The sequence below is a fragment of the Trichechus manatus genome, unplaced genomic scaffold, assembly GCF_000243295.1.
Source record: "Trichechus manatus latirostris isolate Lorelei unplaced genomic scaffold, TriManLat1.0 scaffold00007, whole genome shotgun sequence".
Lineage (NCBI taxonomy): Eukaryota > Metazoa > Chordata > Mammalia > Sirenia > Trichechidae > Trichechus > Trichechus manatus.
In genome coordinates, this window is record NW_004443943.1 from 19,499,521 (window position 1) to 19,515,883 (window position 16,363).

The 16,363-nt window shown below is 38.3% G+C and overlaps 1 protein-coding gene across 1 annotated transcript in view; it reads left to right on the forward strand.

The window, feature by feature from the left end:
• The window catches only part of KIF11 (kinesin family member 11), a 52,438-nt gene extending 41,287 nt beyond the window's left edge, over positions 1 to 11,151 (forward strand). Inside the window, exons 18-22 of the mRNA XM_004369934.3 lie at positions 2,635 to 2,914; positions 7,002 to 7,224; positions 8,728 to 8,879; positions 9,542 to 9,664; positions 10,966 to 11,151. Coding sequence (XP_004369991.1) covers positions 2,635 to 2,914; positions 7,002 to 7,224; positions 8,728 to 8,879; positions 9,542 to 9,664; positions 10,966 to 11,097 — 910 coding nt within the window. The 3' untranslated portion in view covers positions 11,098 to 11,151. The remainder of the gene's footprint in view (positions 1 to 2,634; positions 2,915 to 7,001; positions 7,225 to 8,727; positions 8,880 to 9,541; positions 9,665 to 10,965) is intronic.
• The last annotated feature ends 5,212 nt before the right edge of the window (positions 11,152 to 16,363 follow it).

Sequence of the window (16,363 nt, forward strand, 5' to 3'; positions counted from 1 at the left end):
TCTGAAAGGTTGAATGGGTCAAGCTTATTTATTTTTCAACAACTATTTTGAGAACCTACTAACATGTTAACATGCTATAGGTCAACAGTTTTCGAAGTATGGTACCTGGACCAGCAGCACCAGCATTACCAGGGAACTTTTAGAAATGTACATTTGAGGAACTCACCCTGGACCTGAATCAGAAACTCTAGGGTGGGGCCTAGCAAGCCCTCCAAGTGTTTTTGGTGCATGTTAAAGTTTTGAGAACCATAGTGCTAGGTAGCAGTATCTCTGCTGTCTGCCAAGAGATAGATTGGTTTTATTTCTCTTACGATATGTATAAAACCGTTTTAGGGCATTTTCAACAGCTAAGTCTCTTGCTCTTAAGGAGTAGCAAGGACAAAAGCATAAACTTTAGTTCTACTGTGTTTGGTTCAGGGTTCGAACCCCTGCTGAGAATTTGAATTTCCACCTCCAGATATACTGAATCAGAATCTACAGTTTAACAAGATCCTCAGGTGAGTCTTACATACAATAAATTTTGAGAACCACTGCTCTACTAGTAGTTCTCAGAATTGGTCCCTAACCAGCAGCATTAGCATCGCCTGGGAACTTGTTAGAAATGCAAATTAGCAGCAGGCGTTTGAACCTGAAGAACTGGTTAGAAGCCTTGTTTTGGTTTCACAGCTTTCTGTGGGATTATTGGAGCCCTGGTGGCGTAGAGGTTAAGAATTCAGCTGCTAATCAAAGGGTCGGCAGTTCGAATCCACCAGCTGTTCCTTGGAAACCCTATGGGGCAGTTCTACTCTGTCCTATAGGGTCTCTATGAGTTGGAATTAGCTCGATGGCAAGGGGCTTGGTTTTGTAGGATTATTATTTACGGCAGGGTTTCTTAACCTCTTGCCATTTTGGGCTGGATAATTCTTTTGTTGTGGGGACTGCCCTGCACAGTGTAAGATGTTGAGCAGCATCCCTGGTCTACCTCCTAGATGCCAGTAACATGCCCAAATTGTGACAACCAAAAATATCTCTAGATATTGCCAAATGTGCTCCAGGAGGCAAAATGACCTAAGGTTGAAAAATCACTGACATAGAGGCTATTAGAATAGGTGTCAAGTTCTAAGCTTGAGTGCTGCTAGTAGCTGTGATTTTTGACCATCAGTAGCACTTCAAAGTAACTTTTAGAGCCTCTTCTGTCTAATGTTAGAGACAAACAGTATTTTCCTATGAATCAGGAAGAGATATAATTTAAAAGATTAGAGTTTACACAAAACAAAACAAAACAAAACAAAAAACCCCACAGGGTTTCCAAAGAGCAGCTGATGGATTTGAACTGCCAACCTTTGGTTAGCAGCCAAGTTCTTAACCACTGTGCCACCAGGGTTCCTACAGTTTATAGAAGGGAGTACTCAAATGTCCTAAGGGTAATAGTCACCCCATATGTAAAACACAGTTTGGATCCCCTCCACTCCCAGGCACTTTGTAATAGATATTTTTAAAAGATGGCCAAAGACAGTCAGGGATTTGATCCTAGGTATATTTTATAAGCATTCTGTGATCAATTCTAACAATGAGGAAGTGTTTTCATTATTTCCTAGCACTTGTAAGCCCAGGTATTAAGAATTTCGTCTCTTTTTACAGAGTCTGGTAATATTTTGTTCTGAAGCTCATCTTGTTGATCACTAGCACATCCTTTCACAGGGATGGTGGTGGTGGCGTACTACTGTTTTCAGCTATTTAGACATTGCCACTAAAACTTACTAAAGAATTTGTGTTGTACTTCATAGGCATACATTTTATTTTCATGCTAAATCCCTTTACTTCCTTAACTAATACAATTGGAAGCACATGTGGGCTTGTGGTAATGGATTGCTTTGGACTGACTCTGAAACCACCATAATGTGAATACCAAGGAGTTTGGTAATATGTTCATGAGTATGACTCTCACCACACCTGGGATGCCTGAGGAAGATGGCATGTTGCCATGCACACTTGCTGGATGCCATAATAATTCTGCAAATAGTCACTCACTACTCTCCCATCTTGAAAAAGGGCTCTCTAGGTGTTTGTGCATTATGGGTAACTATAATAAATCAAGAAGAACTGCTGGACCTATGGGTAGGAGAGGAGAGCAAGGCCTTCCATAGGGGAATAGGAAGTAGAACTGAAAATGCTGAATAGGCTGAACCCCAAAGGACCCTGGGAATGGCAACGCTTCTGACACAACCACAGCCCAGCAATAAACTGAGCACTGTAGGAGATGCGGAAATGAGTAAGCTCTGGTCCCTGTCCTTAAGTAACTTATTCTAGTAGGTGGAATAAAACAAGTATATAAATTTCATTTTAATATCTGTAGAGTTAAATACACAGGTACAAAGAACAGCATTACACCTGAAGGGGGGCTGAGAAAGATTTTATGAAAAAAGATGACATTTTCAAAGGTCATTTAAGCACAGGTGTGGTATCAACCTGTTGTGAACAGACACTGGCAAAAATATCCACCCTCAATATAGAAGACTAATTAAAGAGCAGGGCTCTGGAGCCAGACTGCCTGGGTTCAAATCTGCCACTTAAGAGCTTTGTGATCTTGGGCAAGTTATGTGTCCTTTGAATCTTAGTTTCCCATTTCAACAATAACATTTTCTTTTCTTACAGGAAATCTAAGGATCTGATCAACAAAACAACTTCTCGCGGCACAAAATTTTGTGCTGATTCTGATGGCTTGTCACAAGAACTCAAACAGTTTAACCAAGAAGGTACAAAATTGGTTGAAGAGTCTGTGAAGCATTGTGATAAACTCAATAGCAACCTCGAAATAATATCTCAAGAGACTGAACAGAAATGTGAGGCCCTGAACACAAGCACACTTTGTTTTTCTGAGCAGTGGGTATCTTGCTTAAATAAAAGGCAAGAGGAACTTCAGAACTTATTTGAGGTAATAACTTTGTCACTGGAACCTACTTTGGGCAGAACAGTGATAATCAGGAAATTAAATATGTTTGGCTAAGAAGTAGCTTCAAAACAACTTATACTTTAAAATATAATGAATGGCTTAAACTTTTAAGTATAATACTTGGTATGCTTATATGGGATCTTGTTTCATGCTTTGGTGTATGTCTCCTAGTTCTAGAAGTTAATTTAACATTTGTGTGATTTCTGTCCTGTGGTTTTTGACTTGTTAGTTCCTTCCCGGAGGGGCACCCTGTCTTTTGACATATAATACCTTTCACTTATATATGCATTTTTCTCTTCTCCAAGTACATTCAAACCTATTATTGCTTTAAGTATTTAGGATATTGTTCTGGTTGCTGAAAGGATACTTGATATGTTTGTGGGTTTGCTTGAACTTAACACTTGCATGAGCCCTTTGTGGCTTAGTTTTTCTTTCTGGGCAATAAAAGGATTTTACTAACATTCTCATGAATTAGGTACAAAGAATTAAGTATTTTAAGCTATTTAAACTGTTTTCACTAAAATGAACCAGGGCTCATGGGGACATGGCTGATTTTAGGCATGAGGCAGGAAATGTACAAGGTGAGCTTAGACATCTTGTCATACCAGAAAGTAAGGAAGCAATTAAACATTACTGGAGTTGTATCAGGTTGACTTAGGAGCCAACCTAAAGGCATGATGGTATGGTTTGAACATCACAAAGAATAATGATTATAATAGATTAGCACACATCAAATATCTTAAAACTCATATGTTCATTAAAAACCTCATAGGTCTCATTTGGAGCACGTTAGGGAGGCAATGCATTATTCTTGAAAACTGGTAAATAAAGGGAAACAATTGAGCATCTATCTGTCTTTCCAGAAAAAATTCTGTCTTGGTTTAGCAGGGTAATTGATGAGGAAAAGTATTTCATAGAAGAATCCAAGGTAACAAAATGCTGAAGAAATGACAGAATATCACCATTTGGCAACTCCTAATGAAATAACCCCTATGAACATTAATGAGTATTAAAACCATTTGATCAATATTGTAGAGAACTTTAAAATTAATAGGCTAACTACACCTGAACCCACTGATAATCTTAGAACATGAGAAACACAACCAGGCATTAAGGGCTTTCAGCACTTCCTATGAAGCTTTTTTTTTTTGCATATCATGCAAATTTATTAAAAAGAGTTCAAAATAAGTTGTTATATTCCTTCAGTGAGTACATATTAATTATCAACTAATTAATAATTTGCTAGAATCTAGGATTTTGGTAATATTAGCTCTGCTCTAAAACAAATATCAAATGGCTGCAAAGAAATTCTCATAACACATATTAAAAAAATAAAAAAGGATATTTTACATTCTTCTCTGGTGAAAACTCAATAATTCAAAATTACCTCTGTATCATGGGAACAGTTCAGTTGTTAGAGAGCCTGAATATGTATTTCCTAATAATATGGATTAGGGCTAACACAGAGTCAAATCACTTTTGACTAAAAGAGCATGACATTTTCTTCTTAAAACTAAGGTGGAGATGGATTAAATTAAGATTTTTTCAGTGGAAAAGATCAATTTTCCATTTTCATTACAATTTGTGTCATGTGAGTAAGATATGGTGCTTTAGCTCCCTGAAGACAATGAATCAGATTGATGTCCTGTCAACACTTTTCTGACCATGTGATGACAGGCATTTTTTTTTTTTATTGTACTTCAGGTGAAGGCTTACAGAACAAATAGTTTCTCATGAAACAGTAGTACACATATTGTTTTATGACATTGGCCAACAACCCAACAACATGTCAACCCTCTAACTTCTCAACCTTTTCTCTGGTGAAAATACACATAGCTAAAGATACACCATTTCAAAAATTTCTACATGCACAGTTCAGTGACATTGACTACGCTCTTCCAATTGTGCTGTTATTCTCACTTAAGATGAAGGCTTACGGAACAAAACAGTTTCTCATTTAACAGTTACTACAAATGTTGCCCTATGACAATGGTTAACAATCTCACAACACATCAACAATATCTTTACTCAATCTTGGGTTCCCTATCACCAGCTTCCTTGTCCCCTTCTGCCTTCTGGTCCTTGTCACTGGACTGCTGTACCTCGTTAGTCTCATTTGGTTTTACGGGGCTGTCCACTCCCAGGCTGAACGGTGAACCTAGGGGATAACTTCACCACTGAGCTAAAAGGGTGTCTGGGGGCCATACTCTCAGGGTTTCTCCAGTCTCCTTTAGGCCAGTAAATCTGGTCTTTTTTTTGTGAGTTAGAATTATGCTCTACATCCTTCTCCAGCTCTGTCCAGAACTCTCTGTTGTGATCCTGGTCAGAGCAGTCAGTGGTGGTAGCTGGGCACCATCCAGCTGTACTGGACTCAGTCCGGTGGAGGCCTTGGTAGCTGTGGACAATTAGTCCTTCGGACTAATCTTTTCCTTGTATCCTGTTCTCTTCATTCTCCCTTGCTCCCGAAGGGATGAGACCAGTGGAGTATCTTAGATGGCGGCTCACAGGCTTTTAAGACCCCAGACACTACTCACCAAGGTAGAATGTAGAACATTCTGTTTATAAGCTGTGTCATGCCAATTGAGCTAGATGTTCCCCGAGACCATGGTCCCCACAGCTGTCCGCCCAGCAATTCAGTGCCTCAGGGAGTTTGGATGTGTCTATGGGGTTCCATGACCTTTCCTTGTACAAGTTGTGCTAGTTTCCCCTGTATTGTGTACTGTCTCACCCTTCACCCAAGATACCACTTATCTATTGCCTATTTAGTATTTCCCCCCTACGCCCTGGTAACCAACAAAGATTGTTACATTTTATGTGTGAACTTTTTCATGGGTTTTTACAATAGAGGTCTCATACAATATTTGTCCTTTTGTGATTGACTTATTTCACTTAGCATAATGTCCTCCAGTTTCATCCATGTTATGAGATGGTTCACAGATTCATTGTTGTTCTTTCTTGTTGTGTAGTGCTCCATTGTGTGTACGTACCATAGTTTGTTTATCCATTCATCTGTTGATGGGCATCTAGGTTGTTCCCATCGTTTTGCTATTGTGAACAATGCTGCCATGAACATAGGTGTGCATATGTCTATTCGAGTGATAACTCTTATTTCTGTAGGATATATTCCTAGGAGTGGAATTGCTGGATCGAATGGTATGTCTATTTCTAGCTTTCTGAGGAAGTGCCATATCATTTTCCAAAATGGTTGTATCATTCCTATGAAGTATTCTTGCCAGAAATTGAACCTGAATTAGATCAAGCCTCTGGATCCAACTAGTTTATGGAAAATACATAGGACAAATGAACATAGGAAAATACATCATGGAGATGCAATCAGCCAAATCCAGAATTTGAGAGATTCAATAGAGCAAAAGATCTGGTTTCTTCAACAATAAAACTTTTTTTCAAGGAAAAAAAAAATGAGGAGGGGTAACCTATACATCAAAAGAGGCTTTGGACTAAGAACCTTAAGTCCTTGTTTACACCTGTTTTAAGTCTTTACTTTTGTTTCCTTGGGGGTAATTATTAAGAATGGCCACTTTCAGTCTCAAAAATGTCCCAGTTTTGATGATAAATTGTAATAATCACCCACTTAAGACATATCAACCAAATCTATGATGAATTCTGATCCCAACAAGCCAATTGTGAAAAACACTTGTGACAACTGGTAAAATTTGAACACTGACTAGATATTTGATATGAAAGAATCATTGTTAATTTTTTTTTAGGTATAATAGTGGTCTTCTGGTTATATTTAATTTTAAAAAGCTCTTGTCTCTCAGTAGTATATGCTGAAGTAAATTGATGAAATGATAGAGGGTTTGCTTCAAAATAATCCTGAACGGGAGGAGGAGTATGTGGCCAGTCTTGTTTCATCTATACCCTATGTGTTGATACAATTGTCGAAGCTGGGTAATGAACACAAATAATATTCTCTCACTTTTGTGTGTGTTTAAAAAAACTTACTATGGAACATTTCAAGGTAAGAGAAAATGATAAGTTGAATAAAGCAATGACAACTTTAATTTTAGTAATGAAATTAGTAAAGGCTCATTTGCATTATTTGCAGGTTATAAACCAAGGTTGTGAGGCTTCAAGTTCAGAAATTACTGAAAAATTAAGTGGATATAAAGCAGCTACTGAGAACCAGCGTAACACTTTCCTTGATCAAATAACTACTGACGAAGAGAGACTGATGTCACAAAGTCTAGAACTTAATGAAACCATAAAAATTGGTTTGACTAAGCTTAAATGCTTTCTGCAGTCGGATCTGAAACTGGATATCCCAACAGGTACTTTAAGGGGGAATAGAATTTTTAAAATTTCTGAAGTTGAATTCAACCCTGTGCAGTGGTAGATGTTCAGAAAAACTATGTCCTGCCATTTCTTTGTAGGAATTTACTACCTTACCGTAATTAACTCAAATACAGACAACTTGGAACCCCAAAATGGTTTTAATCAAGTGTTAGATGATAGAGGTGATATGTACTCCTAGAAATTTGGGCATTACAATTTAGTAAAATTTCAGACATTTGTGAAGACATTAAGAGAGAACATTTTAAAAACAAAAAAACCAACCGTCTTCCTAGCACCATTTGTAAAAGAAAAAGGATATTTTAACACCAAAACTGTTAGAGGGACATATTAGAAGAAATCTAGTTTAATGGAAAGCTCACCACATTTTGCTGTTTGTTATTTGTCTCTCTCATTTTGTCATAGACCCTTAGACTGACGTTTGGGAATCACTATTTTGGGTGATCAGAGATGGCAAAGATGCTATAATGATGCAGGGAAACCTTCTTGGAAGAAAGTATGACAAGCTGTTTTACACAGGATGAATTATTGGATTATTTTGATATTAGATTGTGGTGATGGTTGCACACACTGTAAATTTACTAAAAATCACTGAATTGTACACTTAAAATTACTAGTGAAATTTGTGTTATGTAAATTATATCTCAAGGAGCCCTGGTGGCACCGTGGTTAAGCGCTTGGCTGCTAACCAAAAGATTGGCAGTTCGAACCCACTAGCCTCTTTGCAAGAAAAAGATGTGGCAGTCTGCGTCTGTAAAGATTATACCCTTGGAAACCCTGTGGGGCAGTTCAACTCTATTCTATAGGGTTGCTATGACTCAGAATCCACTCGATGGCAATGGGTTTTTTGGTTTAAATTATACCTCAAAGCTGCTTAATGTAAAAAAAAAATTATAGAAGGAGATGATAGAAAGGAATATTCTTTTTTTTTTCCCCCAAGAGAACTGTATGATTTATTCTTCACTTTTCAATGAGATTAGGAAATGTAACGTTTAAGAGAAAAGGCAAGTGCCTTTGTAAATTATCAGAGTATGAGCTCTCATTTTACAAAGAAATGTAACTGGTTAATTTTTAGTTACAACACCTAATTTATAGTGAAATGATTACCCCTTTCAAAGTAATCATATTGGGAAAAACTGCACACTTATCCCAACAAGGCTGCCATTTCTCAGAACACATCTGTGACTCCTTTTAGAGCCTACAACACATCTTTTGTATAGCCTTAGAGATGGTAAATTTTGTGTTGGGGGCAGGGTAGGTTGAATACTGAAAATAATTATCTATTTAAGATCAGTTGTCAAGTTAGGAAATATTAGTTGCAAGCCATATATGCCTGTCAGGTAACAAGACTGATTCTCATGTATGGCAGTGGTTGTATTTTTGGAAGACTCATTTGGAAGTATAAGTTTCAGCATACTTTTTTAAAAACTTATTTATAGCCCAAACTTCAATTTTTCCCACTTATATAATGTCCACTAAAGGTACGACACCACAGAGGAAGAATTATTTATACCCATCAACACTGGTGAGAACGGAACCACGTGAACAACTCATTGATCAGTTAAAAAGGAAACAGCCTGAGCTTTTAATGATGCTAAACTATTCAGAAAACAACAAAGAAGAGACCAGTCAGGTAAATTTAAAGCATCGTAATTTTAGAACTCTCTTGTAAACTCCTGATATGACCAAATTCATGTGAAGAATTTTTGTTTCTGCCCTTTCAATCCTACCTTCCTCTCATTAACAATAATTGCCTGGCCCTTAAGCCTATTTATTTTAATCTTGTCATTTTTAAAATTATTAAACAAATACATAATAATAGCCAATATGTCTAATGCTCTTATTATATGCTGGACACTGTTCTAAGCACATTAACTCAACTCTCTCAATAACTCTATGAGGTAGATATTAGTACTAGCCTCATTTCATAAAAGAGGACACTAAGAATTAGCTTTCTCAGGTCACAGGATTGAGTTGTAACTAGAACCTAGACAATCAAGCTTCATAATCAGTGCTCTTAACTACAGTATTATAGAAAAGTTAGGAAAAGAAGAAAGTAGAAAATAAACTATAATCTCAATATTCTGAGATTACCACCTATAGCATTTTAGTATAGGCATTTCTACTGTATATGAAACAATAAGAGATTATTTTAATTATTTTGTAGACTTACTAATAGTTTTGTTGAGGTTTAACAATGGGCATTGTGTTATATTCAGAGAAGAAAACTGCCTTTACTTTTGTGAAGATTTTTAAGCCCTTAGGCTTAATCACTCATCTAGCTTCTTATTTTAGGACTTGGATGAAGAAAAAGCAGTTCTGGAGCACACTGTTACTGTCGAAGAACCTTTAAGTCAAGAGCCGTCTATAGATGCTGGTGTGAATTGTTCATCAGGTGGTGGGGTTCCATTTTTCCAGGTACGTGATTATGTCATATCAGATAACCTTTCCACATCTGACTTAAGTCAGTCATTTTCTTTTTAATATAAAGCCATTACTTAGTTAAGTAATCTGGTGGAACAACAAAGAAAATTCATTCCTTTGGGAAAGCTTGTTAACTTTTCCAATTTAAATTATTTACAAAAATCTTAATATTGATAAAGGATTTTCTATAGGATAAATAAAAGCAAAATTTGACTTAAATCTCTACCTTCATCTGGTAATCTTTAGCTATTATATTTATCTCCCTTCTGCCTCCTATATATTCAGAATGGATATTGAAAGGTATCACTTCTCTCTTCCCATCATGTTTGAAATGGAAGTTAAAGCCTGTCTCTGCCCCTAATCAGACTTTAAAGGCTGGGGGGTTTAAAATATTTAGAGACCAAAGGGCTCTAGGTTATATTAGCGATTTCTCCCCTCTGAGGCTTTTCCCTTTGAACTATTACCTCATGTTTCCTGAGCTCTCTACCTGCTCTGATCCTCTGCAGCTAAGTCTTGGGCTCTGCCCCCTTTCTAACACTGTTGGGAGCATGGCACTATAATCTGCATAGCATCTGTTCCTCTATTTTGAGGACGTGAGCCCGGACGGTGTCTGTGAAGTAAAGATTTCCTTACATAGGACATTGATGTCACCAGTCTCATAAAGCTCTCTATGGGCAAATAGGAGTATTCCAATGAAATCAAACTTCCAAATGAGAAGTATGAAATAAGCATAAACAGAAGTATCTTAAGGTAGCCCATATGCCAGATTCTCTGCCTAAAATAGAATCGCCTTTTTTGCATGATAATTTTTCTTTCCCTAGAACAGGGGTTCTCAACAGTGGTACTATTGACATTTTGAGCCAGATAATTCTTTGTTGGTGGGGGAGGGCATCCTATGCATTATACAATGTTTAGCAGCATCTCTGGTGTCTACCACTAGAAGCCAGTAGCATCTCCTAGTTATGACACCAAAAATATCTCCAGACATTGCCTGGAAGGCAAACTCACTTCCTGTTGAAAACCACTGCCCTAGAGTAAAATCTGTAATTATGCCTTGGAAAAGAATGCAGAAAATTAATATTTTTTTCACCTCACTGCTTGCATTGGTGTTAAATGAAGAAAGCATTCACCTCTACTTGCCAAACAAATTGTTGGCTCAACTTTGTGTTGAGCCTCTTCTTGTTTTCCACACTAAATTTCTTGCCTATAACCCTGAGAACTTTGAAAATAGGATATAGCTAACGTGTATCAAATGTTACTTTATATTGACTTAATTTCTCCCTTTAAATCCACAGCATAAAAAACCACATGGAAAAGACAAAGAAAACAGAGGCATTAACCCAGTGGAGCGCTCTAAAGTGGAAGAAACTACAGAGCATTCTGTTACAAAGAGCAGACTACCTCTACGAGCCCAGATAAATCTTTAGTTAACTTGAGGATTGGGAATTTTATTTTTAAGAGAAATGAAAGATAAAAACTGTAACCCCAGAACTTGAGCCTTATGTATATATTAAAAACAAGAATAGGAAGGTATCAAGGCAATACTGTAAATTTTGTTGAAATTAATGTATCTACCCCCCATTTTTCTGTCATCTCTGTAGTTCACTGTGTATTAAGTTAGGCTTAATTTGGAATTTGCATTAAACGAATATGCATTTCTAGCTTTTCATATAAAATAACCCTTTCATAACAAATGAAAAAATATTTTTCTTGCATATTATTCAATAGCAAATATATAGAGGCTGTACTGTTCTTCTAAACTTGAACTTATATAGGTAAATATCACCAACACTTGGCCTTGTAAAGTACCATCTCCTTTCTTTCCTTGTTATGACTGAATTGTGCCTGTATGTGCTTGTTTCCTTTGCCAGACTTTCCTATTCTGCTTTCTTGTCAGCCCACTTTCTCCCTTTTTGTCACCAAACCATTTGTAAAGCTACAAAAACATATGTGTTCTTATTATAAGCCAGCCAGAATTTTACCTAAAAATCTTCTCATTGCTTAGCTCTAACATCACTGTCACAATAAACATATCCTGGAACTATTCCTTCCTTAATATTTTTAGTTTGTTTCCTCCTAGATGTGAAAGCATTTCATCCCTTTATGAGAACTAACCCATTAGCCCCAACAGAGTTCACAAAAAGCTAACTTCTCCAGAATATAGACTGCTGTTGTGAGAGTACTACAGAGTGCTACCTAGAATTCTTATTAATGGCTGTGTGGCCACACTGTAAGGCCTATATCTTTTGGAGAAGTTCATAATTATTTAAGGGCTTTTTGAAACTAATAATTATGACTATATTTTATTTACCCTGATAAAATTTTTGTTGTTCTTGGTTTGTATATAATAAAATATGTATATGCATATTTTTCTCTATTGAAATCTTAACCCTATAAGGGCCTTGAAATTTTTGATCTGACAGCCAAATTTCTGGAGGTTGAGATGTTTAAGCATGAAGAACCAGAATACTTGAAAAGGAATACAAGGGAAGAGTAAATTTTGTGTCCACATCGAGTTTACTGTATAAATTTAGAGACTTGACTTTAATAGCTAAGAAAAAAGCCAAACCCTATTGGAGAATTAGAAAATATGCTACTTCAAGGATCTAAATTATCCTCACAGAACTGTTAAATATTTTAATAAAAATAATAGATATACTTTCTCTGCAAAATCAGATGTCAGCATAAGCTATGGATGTTGTTAGCTGCTATCAAGTCGGCCCCTGACTCATGGCAACCCCAGGCACAAAGGAATGAAACAGTGCCCAGTCCTATGCCATTCTCATGATGGGTTGAGTATGGAACTGTTGTGATCTATAGGGTTTTCACTGGCTGATTTTCAGAAGTAGATCGCTAGGCCAGTCTTCCTAGTCCATCTTAGTCTAGAAGTTCCACTGAAACCTGTTCAGCATCATAGCAGCACCTAAGCTTCCACTGACATGGGTGGTGGCTGTGCTTGAGGCACATTGGCGAGGAATCGAAACTCGGTCTCCCGCATGGTAGGCGAGAATTCTATCACTGAACCACCAATGCCTTCTATGCTATGAATAATATCTAATAAAATAAACTACCCTCAGTTAATCCATGATCAATAAATTTGGTTTATACATTAAATTGCTTGATCCATACTTTCTTATCTGGCAATGGGTACGTTAAGCAAAATGCATTAACATTGCTAAAGTAAACTTGTACACAGGTATCATCAAGGAGGAAGGGCCCTGGTAAAAGTCCTAGGCTTTTAGCTGGACTCCAAAAGGGTATATACCTAGGCATAAGGTGAATGAGAAATAGTCCAGTCCCCACAGGGCCTGTAAGTCTAGTTTCAAATCATCTCATTCCCTGACTGTATTAAGGAAATTTGGGAGTGCTAATGCAACTAGTTTAACTGCTTGACAGAAGCAAAAATAAATCCTTTAATGAGAAATTTAACATCAAAGCCTTAAATTAGCTCTACAAATGTTCACACACAATGTACGGCACTCAAAAAATAACCAAGAGTGATTATCGGTGAAAATAGAGTAGATAGCTCCAAGGGCCCATCCCTCCACAGAAACGTGGAAACCAAGCAAAAACTGTCATGATCAACTTTGTGAGAACTTGAAAATGACCAAAGGTTTACAAGAACCAAGTGAATGTTGAAACATTCCTAAAAATGGTAGGAAAATTCTGCTGTTTTTCTCTCCCTTGCTTCACTCCACTCCCTAGCTCATTGCCAGTATGGACAACAGTAGCTCACATTCCTAGTGTGCAACCTTGGTCCCTGGTTCCAGAGGAAGCAGAATGTACCTAAAAGAATTGGGTTTGTCTGTTCTAGCCTGTCTGGGGGGGTGACCTGAAGGACTGATGCAAGGCACACTCGCCTTTGTTTTGCCTAACTTAGAACTCAGAGTAGAAAAGCAGTGAGCATTCCTCCTCCAAAACACTGTAGGGCAGCCTGAGGCAAACTTACATTTGAGGCAAACAAGAGAGCCCCAAAAGCCTAGGGGTAGGCTCTGAGGAGATAGTTCCTTAGAGAAACTATGGCATTCAAAAGTGCCCAGGTAGACTGGGGAATTTAGAAAGCCACAGGCATGCCCAGGGTAGTGTGCATACTCAAGAGCCTTTTTTGCAGAAATGGAAAAGTCGATTGTCAAATTCATGTGAATTTTAAGGGGCCTCGAGTGGTTAAGAGCTTGGCTGCTAACCAAAAGATTGGCAATTCAAATCCACCAGCCACTCCTTGGAAACCCTACAGGGCAGTTCTACTCTGTCCTATAGCTATGAGTTGGAATTGAGTCCAAGGCACCAGATTTGTTTTTTGTTTGTTTTTGGACTAACCGAAGCAAATTTGAAAAAACACAGTTGAGGATTCACTTCCCAATTTCAAAACTTACTACAAAGCTTGTTAGCTGCTGTTGAGTTGGCTCCTGACTCATGGCAACCCCACGCACAATGAGATTGGACCATTGTGATCTATAGGGTTTTCACTGGCTGATTTTAGGAAGCAGATCACCAGGCCTTTCTCCCTAGTCTGTCTTACTATGGAAGCTCCACTGAAACCTGTTCAGCCACACACAAGGTGGCTGTGCATGAGGTGCACTGGCCAAGGATCAAACCTGGGTCTCCTACGTGGAAGGCAAGAATTCTACCACTGAACCACCACTGCCCCTGTTACTAACAAACTACAGTAATTGAATCATTGTGGTACTGGCATACGGACAGACATATAGACCAATGGAATGGAACTGGAAGTCCAAGAATAAACCCATACATCTGTGGCCAGCTGATCTTTGAAAAGGGTGGTGAAACAATTCAGTGTGTGCCCGGAGGGTGGGGGGTGGGGGGAGAAGTAGTATTTCCAACAAATGGTGCTGGCACAACTGGATAGCTACATGACACTATAGAAAAGTTACTTCAAAATAGATCAGTGACCTAAATGTAAGAGCTAAAACTATAACAAAAGGAAAAATAAATTGAACATTAAAATTAAACTTTTGTGCATCAAAGGACATTATTAAGAAAGTGAAAGACAACCTACAGAATAGAAAATATTTTCAAAGCATATACTTTATTAGAGATGAGTATTCAGAATATACAAAGGACTCTTACAACTCAACAAAAACAAACAATCCAATTTTAAAAATGGGCAAAGGACTTGAACAGACATTTCACCAAAGAAGATACACAAATGACCGCCAAGTACACGAGAAGGTGCTCAACATAATTAGTCATTAAAAAACCTGTTGCCGTCGCATCGATTCTGACTCATAGCGACCCCATAGGACACAGTAGAACGGACCCATAGGATTTCCAAGGAGCGGCTGGTACATTTGAACTGCCGACCTTTTGGTTAGCAGCCAAACTCTTAACCACCACGCCACCAGGGTTTCCAAATTAGTCATTAATGAAATGCAAATCAAAAATCCCAGTGTGGATGGCTATTACCAGGAAAATGGGAAATAACAAGTGTTGGTGAGAACGTGGAGAAATTTGAACCCTTGTATATTGCTGGTGAGACCATAAAAACTACTCAAAATGCTTGTACACACCTATTCACAGCAGCACTATTCACAATAGCCAGAAGGTGGAAACAACCCAAATGTGTATCAGTGGATGAATGGATAAACAAATTATGGTATTTACATACAATGGAATGTTATTCAACCATTGTAAAAATGATTTGGGGTGGAGCCTGACCTCTAACTTCACAAGGGGGAAGGAAAATCAAGATCAACAGTGCAAGGCTGATTCCTATGAGGTGGAGGTCAGACATGCATCCTCTCTCCACCATTTTTACCAGTTCTGACACCAACCGTCCTTCCCATGGTACTCTCTACTTTTCTGCTGGGCTTGAAAATTCACTGCAATGGCTACACAGAACTCACAGACAATACAATTAGGTAAGTGACAAGTTACAATTCAAGTTCAGAAATGCTCAGGATACAGTTCTTCCATCAGGAGAGCCTCTTCCCTGCTGTGCCTGCAAGCAGGTCTCTCTGGCCCTTGGCCCCTTGGCCTGGCCTCTGCCCTGCTCTGGCAAGTGTTACAAAGCTCTTTTAGCCCTGTCAATAAGCGCCCCAAGGCAACCTACTCTACCAGTGAGCCTTGGCCTGAAGGTGCTCAGCTCCATAGGTCAGCAAACCTAGCTCTACCAAGTGCCCAAGGCATCCTACTCCACCAAGGTCCCTGCTTGAAGGCATTGGAGGCCCACTGCATCGTCTCCTGCCGCCGTTTGTCTGTCACCACTTCTCGCTGTCTTTAGTGTTACAGCTTTCTCTCTCGCTCTCCTAGTTCCAGGAACTTCTCAGCACAGGGATCCCAGGTCCAAAGAATGCGCTCCGCTATTGGCTTTTCTTCTTTGGTAGTGGTGCGATCCTGTCCTCTTGCCTCTGGGATGGCTCATTTTAAGCCTAGCAGGATGACAAAACTGACCAATCCCTCTTGGGGGCCACAATTACCTTGTTTGTATAGTCTCACCCAATCACTTGATGGGAGTTACGAGATCATGGCAAGAGAGGCCATATAAAAGCAAGCCAATGCACAGCAACCGTAAAAAAAATGAAGAATGAAGTACTGATATATGCTACAATGTGGATGAAGCTCAAAAACATTATACTAAGTGAAAGGTCACATATTTTATGATTTCATTTATGTGAAATATTCAGAATAGGTGAATTCATAGAGGCAGAGAGCAGACTAATGGTTGCCAGGGGC